We start from the raw sequence: 16357 nt of genomic DNA on the forward strand, positions 1-16357 counted from the left end.
TGGACTGGAATCATTTTCTTCAAATTATTGAATTCAAGTGATTATTTTCTCTGGAAATACAAAAATGCTCTAATAAAAATTTTGGATAGAAACTATCAGTGGAATTTACCATGAATTCAAAACTGGAATTATATTACTGTGATTCAACAAAAGACTGTACTCTGCAAGCTATAACAGACGCATCATCACCTTCAGTTTTTGGATTTCATCGTGACATATACCAAGTTTTATTCAGGACTTTATTTTACTTTGACTACAAGTCTGATCTAATTCTTGGATTAATTTTGGGATTTAATTTGCAATACCATAGAATCATTTTTCTCATTTTCACTTTGTATTCAAGGGAAATAAATCATTTGCTAAATTTTACCAAGCTTGTTGTTTTTCACTCTTTTCTCTTATTTTAAGAGCATAACACAAGAAACATACAAAATCATACAAGGTATTAAGTAGATATCAACATATATCCCTAGAAGCAAGAAGCAAATGAATATAGAAATATAATTCTTGCTTAAGGACCCACACCTTTTTATACTTTCTTGATAACATCTGCTTAAATGTATAACTCCACTTGATATATAAAACTCATTTATAAAAGTTAATTATGTTGTGACTCACTAGAATAAAGAAGAGATGGTACACCAAAAATAGCACTATGTATTTAAATGTCCATTGACTCTATAATGATTTTACACATAGTACATCTTACAGAAGCCTATATCTAATTTTATTCATTCTTTTGATTTCACTTATGCTCATTTATCTGACAAAACAAAAACACTCACATGGTCAGTTAATGAAATTAATTTTAATATTTGTCTCAGACATTCGACTTAATGGCTACATTTCAACAGAGACTAAAACCACGCATGATGACTAAACCTATAGATGCATAAAAGCAGAAATTCAATTCTTCTATGAAATACCATGTATACTTCCTTCTAACTCCAGTTCAACTGCAAACAGCACAAACTCAGATCTGCCATTGCATAAAGCACTGGCAGATATGGATCTATAAACTTCGTTAGGAGTAATCAATAGAACAAGCAACACCGACCCTGATCTTCCTGCATTTGCAGTTTGATGTGATTTATAAGCAAGTAAATATGGTATTGGTTTATTGATGTAAACCTGTAACAGTAAAATAACTTGTTCAACGGCATGAAGTCGAATTTTATTAAAAGAAAGTGAAGTCCTACTTCTCATTTAATGTGCATGACACAAGCATGAATATTTATAGATTATTCACAACAGTACAATTACTTCAATTTCTAACTGCAGCATTCCCTCAATATAATGTCCTTCATTTCTGTTGTAAGGCAGACTGGTTATGGATCCCATTCTTTTAGAAGTAAACTATATTTATTACATGCCTCATTATAAGATGATTTCATTATAAGGCATTATACTATATAGCTCCCATGAAAAGTGTTTTAATGAGGGAGTATTGATTAATTTCCTTCATTGTAAGACAGTCCCACCATAAAGCAGTATACTCTTTGGCTGCCATTGACAGTGTTATACTCTTTGGCTGCCATTGACAGTGTTATACTCTTTGGCTGCCACTGACAGTGTTATACTCTTTGGCTGCCATTGACAGTGTTATAATTACAATGGACTGTAATTTTGACAACAAACATGTGTTATGATCAGCGATAACAATACAAATACCAACTAAAGCAGAATTATATTTGTGGAGAAATACTAGTTCTTAACATTGTACTTTCAAACAAAAGAATGATATTCAATTCTTAAAATGAAACAATTCTCTGATATTCGGTTCACAAGAATCTTTGGAAATGTTTCTGACATTTTTGCAAAGTACCCAAATCTAAGTAGGTACATCTGACACACCTTGATGCATCACTCTACTGGAGGCGGATCTGGGTCAGCGTCACACTTCCATCAATCCTCAGAGTGTCAATACGAGACAGCGGCTGAAGTCGGTGGCGAAACTCCAGGAAATGTTGATTATTCACAGCAACCTACATGAAGAATTTTAAAAGAACAAGAGAATCAGACTGAGTATTGTTACTCCTGTTCATTTTAATGATTTAAATTTTTTCTCAAATAATACTTTTTTTTAAAAATTAATTTACTGGCACTTTCCATTCATGGCATGTTTAAAATCAATCTAAAATGAAACCAGCGACATGTACTTTTATTATTCGTTACAGCTGATTTATAGCATATAACTGCCACATATCAGTGACTGTTTTTCCATTTGGATTTTTTTTGTCTCTAGAATATCTTTGTACTAAATAAAGTATTTTCAACCTCAATTAAAATATTTCTAGATTTTTTATTTTCAATGCTCTTGAAGAATATATTTAACTGACCTATCCTTGAAAGGACAAAAAAAGAAAAAGGCTGTGGGTTTCATTAGGAATATATGTGTGTGTGTTTGTGTATTAAAATACACAAGGGGGAAAAATTATAAGCATATGATCAGTCTGCTAAGTAAAAGAGATTAATTCAGCACTGACACTAAATCCACTGATGAAATACAAGAAAAAGAATACAACAGTTAATCATGTATCACTTTTCTTTACAATGAATGGTAACATATTTATTATATATTATTTAAGTATAAATGTATACCAATCTCCCTGATGCTTTTTAGTGCATAGAAAATCAAAAGTAAATATAATTATTTATCTGCTCTCAAGCATTTGCATTGGGTCATGATTGAGAGGTCTAATTATTTTTACTTTTGATTTTCTATACACTATACATTTAAACAAGTACCAATCAAGCACAAAACTGACAGAACCAGGCAGACACAAAGGTATTAATATTACCGGTTGTATTTATCAGTCTAAACTTACGAAAATTTCAAATGAGTTTACATTAACCCTTTACCTCATACAACCGTCTTTGGACGCCTCTACAAAAGTTGCATCGAAGCGACTTTTGACGCTCCTACACTGACATGACGGTGAACGAGTTCTCTCCAGATTTTAAAGCACATAACAAATTCTTCCGTGATAAATAATTACACAGCTATAACAATCGGACTTTACTCTTAAATTGTTCCACATATAATAGATGTGTACCAAAAATGTAAAATGGTTAAAATTGCTGTTAAACGTAACATACACTACATTGCTTAACAGTTCACAGGCAGGCTATGCGTATGCAGTCGACTAGGTAACATGTGTTCTATTTATAGCGAGCTGCACTTTGTCACTATGCTCTATGAGGTAAAGGGTTATACAATACAACTACTATCAATAAATATTACAAAACCTGAAAATCCATCTGTGTATAATAATGTGACTGTTTTATATCTGCTATTGGTAGTGAAAGCTGTCAGAATGTAACATGGACTGTAGTGAAGGCTGTCAGAATGCAACATGGACTGTAACATGGACTGCAGTGAAAGCTGTCAGAATGTAACATAGACTGTCAGAATGTAACATGGACTGCAGTGAAAGCTGTCAGAATGTAACATGGACTGTAACATGGACTGCAGTGAAAGCTGTCAGAATGTAACATGGACTGTCAGAATGTTGTTGTTGTTGTTGTTGTAGGGTTTAACGCCATTTTTCAGCACACGATAGGCTATACATGGCGGCCAGTATTAATGGTGGAGGAAGAACCCAGGAAAACCCCAGAAAGAATCACCGACCCACAAGAAGCTACTGGCAAGCTTTCTCACATACCTACATTGGCTGAATCTGAGATTTGAACCCATGCAGAAAGAGGTGAGATGGCAGTGATCCGTAATGGAGAGAGCTTTAGACCACTCGGCCACTCGGGGCCCCTTGTCAGAATGTAACTTAGACTGTAGTGAAAGCTATTGTAATGTAGCATGAACTGTCAGAATGTAACATGGACTGTAGACAATAAGATGAAGATTTCACTACAATAATAATTAAATCAGAAACCAGTCTGAAATCAATGTACTTTAAAGTATTGTTTAATGGATCTATATGGACTAACCAAACACTATAGTGAACTGCCCAGGTTTTTCACACTCTTACTTATTTAAATAGCATCATGTAAGTCTCTTTACCCAAGACCATGATCTGGATTTTATTAACCAGTGGCAAATAATCTTTTCTAGTCATGACAGTATTTATTTAAATGATGGGTATGAAATATTTAAATCAGGGGTGGGCAAACTAATGATTTAGTACCTTGAACTGATGCCCTTCAAAGGGTACATTTGGAGTGATTTAGTACCTTGAACTGGTGCCTTTCAAAGGGTGCATTTTGAATGATTTAATACCTTGAACTGATGCCCTTCAAATGATGCATTTTGAACAATTTAGTACCTTGAACTGATGCCCTTCAAAGGGTGTATTTGGAGTGATTTAGTACCTAGAACTGGTGCCCTTCAAAGGGTGCATTTTGAATGATTTAGTACCCTGAACTAGTGAACTTCAAAGGGTGCATTTTGAATGATTTAGTACCTTGAACTGGTGCCCTTCAAAGGGTGCATTTGGAACGATTTAGTACCTTGAACTGGTGCCCTTCAAAGGGTGCATTTTTAAATGATTTAGTACCCTGAACTGGTGCCCTTCAAAGGATGCATTTTTAATGATTCAGTACCTTGAACTGATGCCATTCAAAGGGTGCATTTTTAATGATTTAGATCCTTGAACTAATGCCCTTCAAAGGGTGCCTTTTGAATGATTTAGTACCTTGAACTTGTGCCCGTCAAAGGATGCATTTTTAATGATTTAGATCCTTGAACTAATGCCCTTCAAAGGGTGCCTTTTTAATGATTCAGTACCTTGAACTGATGCCATTCAAAGGGTGCATTTTTAATGATTTAGATCCTTGAACTAATGCCCATTCAAAGGGTGCCTTTTGAATGATTTAGTACATTGAACTAATGCCCATTCAAAGGGTGCCTTTTGAATGATTTAGTACATTGAACTAATGCCCATTCAAAGGGTGCCTTTTGAAATGATTTAGTACCTTGAATTGGTGCCTTTCAATGAGTGCATCTGAAATGATTTAGTACCTTGAACTGGTGCCTTTCAAAGGTTGCATTTGAAATGATTTAGTACCTTGAACTGGTGCCTTTCAAAGGTTGCATTTGAAATGATTTAGTACCTTGAACTGGTGCCTTTCAAAGGTTGCATTTGAAATGATTTAGTACCTTGAACTGGTGCCTTTCAAAGGATTTAGTACCTTGAACCAATGCCCTTCAAAAGGTGCATTTGGAACAATTTAGTGCCTTGAATTGGTGCCTTTCAAAGGTTGCATTGGAATGATTTAGTACCCTGAACCGATGCCCTTCAAAAGGTGCATCTGGAACAATTTAGTACACTGAATTGGTGCCTTTCAAAGGTTGCATTTGAAATGATTTAGTACCTTGAACTGGTGCCTTTCAAAGGGTGCATTTTGAATGATTAAGTACCTTGAACTGGTGAACTTTAAAGGGTGTATTTGGAATGATTTAGTACCTTGAACTGGTGACCTTCAACCAATATTATCATCTCAAATGGTGAATTTGGAATGAAGGGGAAATATGACACGGCTCTTTCCTCTGTTCCCCAGTTACCATGCTCCCGGTGGTTACGTACTATGACATTTCTGTCAGCATTGAAATTAAAGCGTGCATCGAACACCAGCCCAATGTGAGTTGGCTCATAGCTCATCCCAGTTTGAAGATAAACAGAAAACCTGTAAACAAAATAAATGAAAACTTGAACTATTATATTAATGCAAAGTTCATATATCATTGGAGCTGAAACTGAAACTAAACAGGTTTTAATTCTCTATTTTTTAAAGCACTGAATTCATTTTTTAAGATAAAACTTTGAATCCCTTAAATGGCAAAAAGAATTTCCGGTCAAGACACAGCTATTGCTTCCTTTTAGCTGCTGAGTGTTCAAACCCTCTCTGATATTCTTCTGTAATAACAAGATTAGCAAACTAGCTGCTGTGGTGGACATATTGGCTGTTATATTGGCATCAATTTCATTTAGGACAAAACAGACATCATTATAATTCTTTTGGTCAAAACTGCATGTGACAATGATCATCCATTCAGGTGAGGATTGATTTTCATGACAGCCATATTTGGTATACAACTAACACCGCTTTTATTTATGACCATGTAGGTATCAAAAGAACTGAGTCAGTGAAAACCCCAAGCTGATAAAGCCATCAATTCAGGAGTAGGATAACAATATTCTCAATATATCCACAATGGTGGCCATACTTAGGGCTAGTCGGTTTCATTTAGGACCATAATATGAAAACACGTCAAAATTACTTACCTTTAACACATTAACCCCTGGAGCTTTTTGTCATTTTCGCCTGAAAATCGAGTAGGAAACACATTTTGAAAGCTATTTCTGAATAGATCCGAAAACACCCAATTCCCGGTGATCTTTCAATAACACACTGCCTATTGTGTTAGAAATATCGTTTTTCATTGGCTATTTGACTTGCGCATGAGCAGAAGGGTAAAAGTTGGATTTTTATTTTTTTTTTATTTTTTTTTTGTTGCTAAACAGAGCCATTATTTTTGTATGGAGACCAAGCTTTATTCCAAATGCCCATCTTATCCTACTTTTTGCAAAGGCTCATCTGTCTGTTTGCAGTTCATACCAGTTTGCCTTATCTGAGACCAAAAAGTCCAAAATCCAGACACAAAATCAGATTCCTACCACGGGCGAATTTTGGGTAGAAAAAAGTCGGGTCAAAAAATTAGTATTTTTTATCTGTATTTTGTAGTGCAACTAGATATTCCAGATTATTTGGTATCATTGTAGAGCTACATCTGTCTACCTTTCTATAATACCAACCACTTTAGTGTATCATGCATGACCATGGCGCTACAAAGCTCGGCAGTAGGCTATTACCTCCTGCCCCGTTAGTCGTCGCTAGGGGTTAATGTGTTAAGAGGCATAGCTAAAACAAGATTTTCAAGATTGCCACATATCGGACACCAGATCTGCGCTATTTTAATTTAAGGTCAATAAAATCTTATAAGTCTTTTAGAGAAAACCGCATGATGATATGATCATTCATTCAGGAGTAGTGATAAAAAGCATTTCAAGCCTGACACTGTAGCAGCCATATCAGACTTTAGGTCGGCACCTTGTTCATTTACGGAAAACCCCATGCTAATATGACCATTCATGCAGGAGGAGTAGCGATAATAATATTTTAATGCCTGCTGCTGTGGTGGTCATACCTATGTATATCTACTAACCTTGTAGGGTTGGGGCTTGGAATTCCACTTATGAAGATCAATTTACCAGAACGGATGCCACCTGGGATATTTTGCACAAAGGGTGTGGGCTGAAACATCAAACAAATTGAAGTTTCATTAAAAAAAATCATATAATTACACAAATTTTAAGTTCAGACATGATTGTTTTCTCATTTATGAAAGGAGTCACACATGAGTAAGGTCAATAGCCAATTTATATTACATTTTGTCTCTATTTTTTATGAAAAAAATACTGAAGTAATTTCCTGGAAGTTACTTTTGCAAGCAAGGCATGTGTGGGGGGAAAAAATCTTTCATTTTACTATAAATTCCCATAATCTGCATCAAATACTCTGAAGGAAGTGAATGTGAGCATAGGTGGGTGCTTTTTGGAGTAGAGATAATTAGAAAAGGAAATGATGACTGGGGGTAGTCAAGCATATGATCTTACAGATTATTGCACTGTGTACTGATACCTTAGATTTCATACCCTGATTACTCCTTTAAAACAATTTTTTCTAAATCCCAACAGTCAAACTAACCAATATGTATAGTAAAAGTAAGCACTAACAAAGTGTTTTTAAAAGGATTGTGTGGCACATCATTCTATCCCTTTCAGCCTGTGTGTGTTATTATCTAAAATTTGACAGCAGCAAATGCACATTACAGATATGAACTTTAATTTGTGGTGTATCATTGTTGAACCTTAACATATCAAATAACATATTTCTGTAATGTTAGTCACTTAAAAGAATGTAAAGTATTTTTATTGCTTTTACTGAAATTAATACTGATACAGCAAAATATAAATAATCCTCCTGCAGCAATGTACACTCAAAACCAATGCAAAGTAAAACAAATTAAGGTGACATATGCAGTTAGTAACCATCCCATCCTTCATACCTCTGAAGAATATTATGGATATTTTATCATTTTACACATACACCATGGGCAACTCATATAATTTTCCGAACCATGTGCAAAATGTTATGGTAAAATTATCAAAAAGAACATTATTCACTCTTTCATATTTTATAAATATAATTATGGAGGCAGCCCTGGATCAAGTGCTTCTAATCAGTATAATATAAATGTATTATTTGGTGTTGGTCTGGGGAAGGTAAGTGACTGAGGGAGAAGGTACTCACAGGGTTATAAATGGGTGCTCCAGGGTAGGATATTGGAGCCGGTTGGGATGGGTAGGTCATTGCTGCTCCAGGATACTGAAATGAAAAAGATATTTTGTTCACATAACTATAGCATACTGATAACGTTTGGTCTGATTTGCATTTATATAAAGTCTAAACAAAATAGTCCTGATGAGCAGTTAATAATGTTTTCATGTAATGAGTTTCATGAATATGCTGTGATGGAAAGTAAATTCACTAAAATATATCAATGAGTATATGATGAAATAGACTATATTTCCATCAATAAACAATACACTATACTTCCATCAATAACCATACACTATACTTCCATCAATAAACCATACAGTATACTTCAAACGATAAACCATACACTATACTTCAATCAATAAACCACACACTATACTTCAATCAATAAACCATACACTATACTTCCATCAATAAACCATACACTGTACTTCCATCAATAAACCATACACTATACTTCAATCAATAAATCATACACTATACTTCAATCAATAAACCATACACTATACTTCAATCAATAAACCATACCCTATAATTCCATTAATAAACCATCTACGATACTTCCATCAATAAACCATGCACTATAATTCAACCAGTAAACCATACACTATACTTCAATCAATAAAACATACACATACTTCCATCAATAAACCATTCACATACTTCCATCAAGAAATCATACACTATACTTCAATCAATAAACCATACACCATACTTCAATCAATAAACCATGTACTATACTTCAATCAAAAAAACAATACACTATACTTCCATCAATAAACCATTCACATACTTCCATCAATAAACCATACACTATACTTCCATCAATAAACCATACACTATACTTCCATCAATAAACCACACACTATACTTCCATCAATAAACCACACACTATACTTCCATCAATAAACCATACACTATACTTCCATCAATAAACCACACACTATACTTTCATCAATAAACCATACACATACTTCCATCAATAACCATACACTATACTTCCATCAATAAACCATAAACATACTTCCATCAATAAACCATTCATATACTTCCATCAATAAACCATTCACATACTTCCATCAATAAACCATACACTATACATGTACTTCCATCAATAAACCATTCACATACTTCCATCAATAAACCATACACTATACTTCCATCAATAAACCATACACTATACTTCAATCAATAAACCACACACTATACTTCCATCAATAAACCATTCATATACTTCCATCAATAAACCATTCACATACTTCCATCAATAAACCATACACTATACTTCCATCAATAAACCATACAATATACTTCCATCAATAAACCACACACTATACTTCCATCAATAAACCATACACTATACTTCCATCAATAACCATACACTATACTTCCATCAATAAACCATACAGTATACTTCAAACGATAAACCATACACTATACTTCAATCAATAAACCACACACTATACTTCAATCAATAAATCATACACTATACTTCCATCAATAAACCATACACTGTACTTCCATCAATAAACCATACACTATACTTCAATCAATAAATCATACACTATACTTCAATCAATAAACCATACCCTATAATTCCATTAATAAACCATCTACGATACTTCCATCAATAAACCATGCACTATAATTCAACCAGTAAACCATACACTATACTTCAATCAATAAACCATACACATACTTCCATCAATAAACCATTCACATACTTCCATCAAGAAATCATACACTATACTTCAATCAATAAACCATACACCATACTTCAATCAATAAACCATGTACTATACTTCAATGAAAAAAACAATACACTATACTTCCATCAATAAACCATACTCTATACTTCCATCAATAAACCATACACTATACTTCCATCAATAAACCATACACTATACTTCCATCAATAACCATACATTATACTTCCATCAATAAACCATACACATACTTCCATCAATAAACCATACACATACTTCCATCAATAAACCATACACTATACTTCCATCAATAACCATACACTATACTTCCATCAATAAACCATACACATACTTCCATCAATAAACCATACACTATACTTCCATCAATAACCATACATTATACTTCCATCAATAAACCATACACATACTTCCATCAATAAACCATACACTATACTTCCATCAATAACCATACACTATACTTCCATCAATAAACCATAAACATACTTCCATTAATAAACCATTCACATACTTCCATCAATAAACCATACACTATACTTCCATCAATAAACCATACACTATACTTCCATCAATAAACCACACACTATACTTCCATCAATAAACCATACACTATACTTCCATCAATAAACCATACACTATACTTCAATCAATAAACCACACACTATACTTCCATCAATAAACCATTCACATACTTCCATCAATAAACCATTCACATACTTCCATCAATAAACCATACACTATACTTCCATCAATAAACCATACAATATACTTCCATCAATAAACCACACACTATACTTCCATCAATAAACCATACACAATACTTCCATCAATAACCATACACTATACTTCCATTAATAAACCATACAGTATACTTCAAACGATAAACCATACACTATACTTCAATCAATAAACCACACACTATACTTCAATCAATAAATTATACTCTACTTCAACCAATAAACCATACACTATACTTCCATCAATAAACCACACACTGTACTTCCATCAATAAACCATACACTATACTTCAATCAATAAATCATACACTATACTTCAATCAATAAACCATACCCTATACTTCCATTAATAAACCATCAACGATACTTCCATCAATAAACCATACACTATAATTCAACCAGTAAACCATACACTATACTTCAATCAATAAACTATACACTATACTTCCATCAATAAACCATACACATACTTCCATCAATAAACTATTCACATACTTCCATCAAGAAATCATACACTATACTTCAATCAATAAACCATACACCATACTTCAATCAATAAACCATGTACTATACTTCAATCAAAAAAACATTACACTATATTTCCATCAATAAACCATACACTATACTTCCATCAATAAACCATACACTATACTTCCATCAATAACCATACACTATACTTCCATCAATAAACCATACACATACTTCCATCAATAAACCATACACTGTACTTCCATCAATAACCATACACTATACTTCCATCAATAAACCATAAACATACTTCCATCAATAAACCATTCACATACTTCCATCAATAAACCATACACTATACTTCCATCAATAAACCATACACTATACTTCCATCAATAAACCACACACTATACTTCCATCAATAAACCATTCACATACTTCCATCAATAAACCATTCACATACTTCCATCAATAAACCATACACTATACTTCCATCAATAAACCATACAATATACTTCCATCAATAAACCACACACTATACTTCCATCAATAAACCATACACTATACTTCCATCAATAACTATACACTATACTTCCATCAATAAACCATACAGTATACTTCAAACGATAAACCATACACTATACTTCAATCAATAAACCACACACTATACTTCAATCAATAAATCATACTCTACTTCAACCAATAAACCATACACTATACTTCCATCAATAAACCATACACTGTACTTCCATCAATAAACCATACACTATACTTCAATCAATAAATCATACACTATACTTCAATCAATAAACCATACCCTATACTTCCATTAATAAACCATCAACGATACTTCCATCAATAAACCATACCCTATAATTCAACCAGTAAACCATACACTATACTTCAATCAATAAACCATACACTATACTTCCATCAATAAACCATACACATACTTCCATCAATAAACCATTCACATACTTCCATCAAGAAATCATACACTATACTTCAATCAATAAACCATACACCATACTTCAATCAATAAACCATGTACTATACTTCAATCAAAAAAACAATACACTATACTTCCATCAATAAACCATATACTATACTTCCATCAATAACCACACACTATACTTCCGTCAATAAACCATACACATACTTCCATCAATAAACCATACACTATACTTCCATCAATAAACCATACACTATACTTCCATCAATAAACCATACACTATACTTCAATCAATAAATCATACTCTACTTCAACCAATAAACCATACACTATACTTCCATCAATAAACCATACACTGTACTTCCATCAATAAACCATACACTATACTTCAATCAATAAATCATACACTATACTTCAATCAATAAACCATACACCATACTTCAATCAATAAACCATGTACTATACTTCAATCAAGAAAACAATACACTATACTTCCATCAATAAACCATATACTATACTTCCATCAATAACCACACACTATACTTCCGTCAATAAACCATACACATACTTCCATCAATAAACCATACACTATACTTCCATCAATAAACCATACACTATACTTCAATCAATAAACCACACACTATACTTCAATCAATAAATCATACTCTACTTCAACCAATAAACCATACACTATACTTCCATCAATAAACCATACACTGTACTTCCATCAATAAACCATACACTATACTTCAATCAATAAATCATACACTATACTTCAATCAATAAACCATACCCTATACTTCCATTAATAAACCATCAACGATACTTCCATCAATAAACCATACCCTATAATTCAACCAGTAAACCATACACTATACTTCAATCAATAAACCATACACTATACTTCCATCAATAAACCATACACATACTTCCATCAATAAACCATTCACATACTTCCATCAAGAAATCATACACTATACTTCAATCAATAAACCATACACCATACTTCAATCAATAAACCATGTACTATACTTCAATCAAAAAAACAATACACTATACTTCCATCAATAAACCATATACTATACTTCCATCAATAACCACACACTATACTTCCGTCAATAAACCATACACATACTTCCATCAATAAACCATACACATACTTCCATCAATAAACCATACACTATACTTCCATCAATAAACCATACACTATACTTCCATCAATAAACCATACACTATACTTCCATCAATAAACCATACACTATACTTCCATCAATAACCACACACTATACTTCCGTCAATAAACCATACACATACTTCCATCAATAAACCATACACTATACTTCCATCAATAACCATACACTATAATTCCATCAATAAACCATAAACATACTTCCATCAATAAACCATTCACATACTTCCATCAATAAACCATACACCATACTTCCATTAATAAACCATACACTATACTTCCATCAATAAACCACACACTATACTTCCATCAATAAACCATACACTATACTTCAATCAATAAACCATACACTATACTTCAATCAATAAACCACACACTATACTTCCATCAATAAACCATTCACATACTTCCATCAATAAACCATTCACATACTTCCATCAATAAACCATACACTATACTTCCATCAATAAACCATACACTATACTTCCATCAATAAACCACACACTATACCTCCATCAATAAACCATACACATACTTCCATCAATAAACCATACACTATACTTCCATCAATAAACCATACACTATACTTCCATCAATAAACCACACACTATACTTCCATCAATAAACCATACACATACTTCCATCAATAAACCATACACTATACTTCCATCAATAAACCATACACTATACTTCCATCAATAAACCACACACTATACTTCCATCAATAAACCATACACATACTTCCATCAATAAACCATTCACATACTTCCATCAATAAACCATACACTATACTTCCATTAATAAACCATACACTATACTTCCATCAATAAACCATACACTATACTTCCATCAATAACCATACACTATACTTCCATCAATAAACCATACACTATACTTCCATCAATAAACCATACACTATACTTCCATCAATAAACCATTCACATACTTCCATCAATAAACCATACACTATACTTCCATCAATAAACCATACACTATACTTCCATCAATAACCATACACTATACTTCCATCAATAAACCATAAACATACTTCCATCAATAAACCATTCACATACTTCCATCAATAAACCATACACCATACTTCCATCAATAAACCATACACTATACTTCCATCAATAAACCACACACTATACTTCCATCAATAAACCATACACTATACTTCAATCAATAAACCATACACTATACTTCAATCAATAAACCACACACTATACTTCCATCAATAAACCATTCACATACTTCCATCAATAAACCATTCACATACTTCCATCAATAAACCATACACTATACTTCCATCAATAAACCATTCACATACTTCCATCAATAAACCATAGACATACTTCCATCAATAAACCATACACTATACTTCCATCAATAAACCATACACTATACTTCCATCAATAAACCACACACTATACTTCCATCAATAAACCATATGCATACTTCCATCAATAAACCATACACTAAACTTCCATCAATAAACCATACACTATACTTCCATCAATAAACCACACACTATACTTCCATCAATAAACCATACACATGCTTCCATCAATAAACCATTCACATACTTCCATCAATAACCCATACACTATACTTCCATTAATAAACCATACACTATACTTCCATCAATAAACCATACACTATACTTCCATCAATAAACCACACACTATACTTCCATCAATAAACCATACACATACTTCCATCAATAAACCATACACTAAACTTCCATCAATAAACCATACACTATACTTCCATCAATAAACCACACACTATACTTCCATCAATAAACCATACACATGCTTCCATCAATAAACCATTCACATACTTCCATCAATAACCCATACACTATACTTCCATTAATAAACCATACACTATACTTCCATCAATAAACCATACACTATACTTCCATCAATAACCATACACTATACTTCCATCAATAAACCATACACTATACTTCCATCAATAAACCATACACTATACTTCCATCAATAAACCATTCACATACTTCCATCAATAAACCATACACTATACTTCCATCAATAACCATACACTATACTTCAATAAATAATCCATACACTATACTTCAATAAATAAACCAGATCAGTGTAAAGTATCAGAAGTACCATATTACTTAATTTACAAAAAGATTACTCGTTACAAAGTATCAATATTTATATATGAAAACAATGGCAAAAAAAATAGATTTTATAAACAAAAGCTAACAGATGTAAAAGGCATGAAAAGAAATCTGACTAATACATGTATATTACACTGAACCAAAGTGTCAGGTGAGAGGTACCATGCTGTAGCAATAATTTATACACTTCACATCGGCATACAAATTTACCAAGCACTGGCAAATAGTTTCAAATCACAGTAGAACCTGTCTTGAAAGACCACCCCTTCTGCAAAAAGTAATGGTCTCTGAAGACAGGTGGTCTCTCATGACAGGTAATAACACTACATAACCAATAAACCTGTGCAAAGATAACCTGATCTCTGAAGACAGGTGGTCTTTCAAAGCAGTGGTCTCACAAGACATGTTTTACTATATATTCATACAATACAAAATAATGATGCTTAAACATTCTTCCAAAATACAACGCTTTCTGGCATTTTTAAGACTATTAACAAATTCTATTCATAATGTCTGGGGGTGGGGTATACTGAAATAAATTAATACATGTATTCATAAGCAAATTTTGGCTTCACGGAAAGTGAAAATCATTGCCACAAATGTTCATATGTTCACTTCCATATCACCCTAATGCAAGAAATAATAACTCTTGCTTTTCCATCAATAACCAAATTAATTTTTCAAATAAAAAAGTGCTCATATTGACATGAAAAAATGTTTTAAAAAAGATATACCAATGTAATATTTTGTTTCTGTAAAAGAAAGATTGTTTTAAGT

At 32.8% G+C, this 16357-nt stretch overlaps 1 protein-coding gene across 1 annotated transcript in view; it reads right to left on the minus strand.

The window, feature by feature from the left end:
- Positions 1-788: 788 nt before the first annotated feature.
- The window catches only part of LOC149805015 (galectin-4-like), a 40123-nt gene continuing 24554 nt past the window's right edge, over positions 789-16357 (minus strand). The window contains exons 5-8 of the mRNA XM_089946528.1: positions 8329-8403; positions 7181-7269; positions 5421-5640; positions 789-1985 (exon numbers count right to left, since the gene is read on the minus strand). Coding sequence (XP_089802654.1) covers positions 1869-1985; positions 5421-5640; positions 7181-7269; positions 8329-8403 — 501 coding nt within the window. The 3' untranslated portion in view covers positions 789-1868. The remainder of the gene's footprint in view (positions 1986-5420; positions 5641-7180; positions 7270-8328; positions 8404-16357) is intronic.

Source organism: Sinohyriopsis cumingii, chromosome 2 (assembly GCF_028554795.1).
Source record: "Sinohyriopsis cumingii isolate HCF-2022 chromosome 2, ASM2855479v2, whole genome shotgun sequence".
Taxonomy (NCBI): Eukaryota; Metazoa; Mollusca; class Bivalvia; order Unionida; family Unionidae; genus Sinohyriopsis; species Sinohyriopsis cumingii.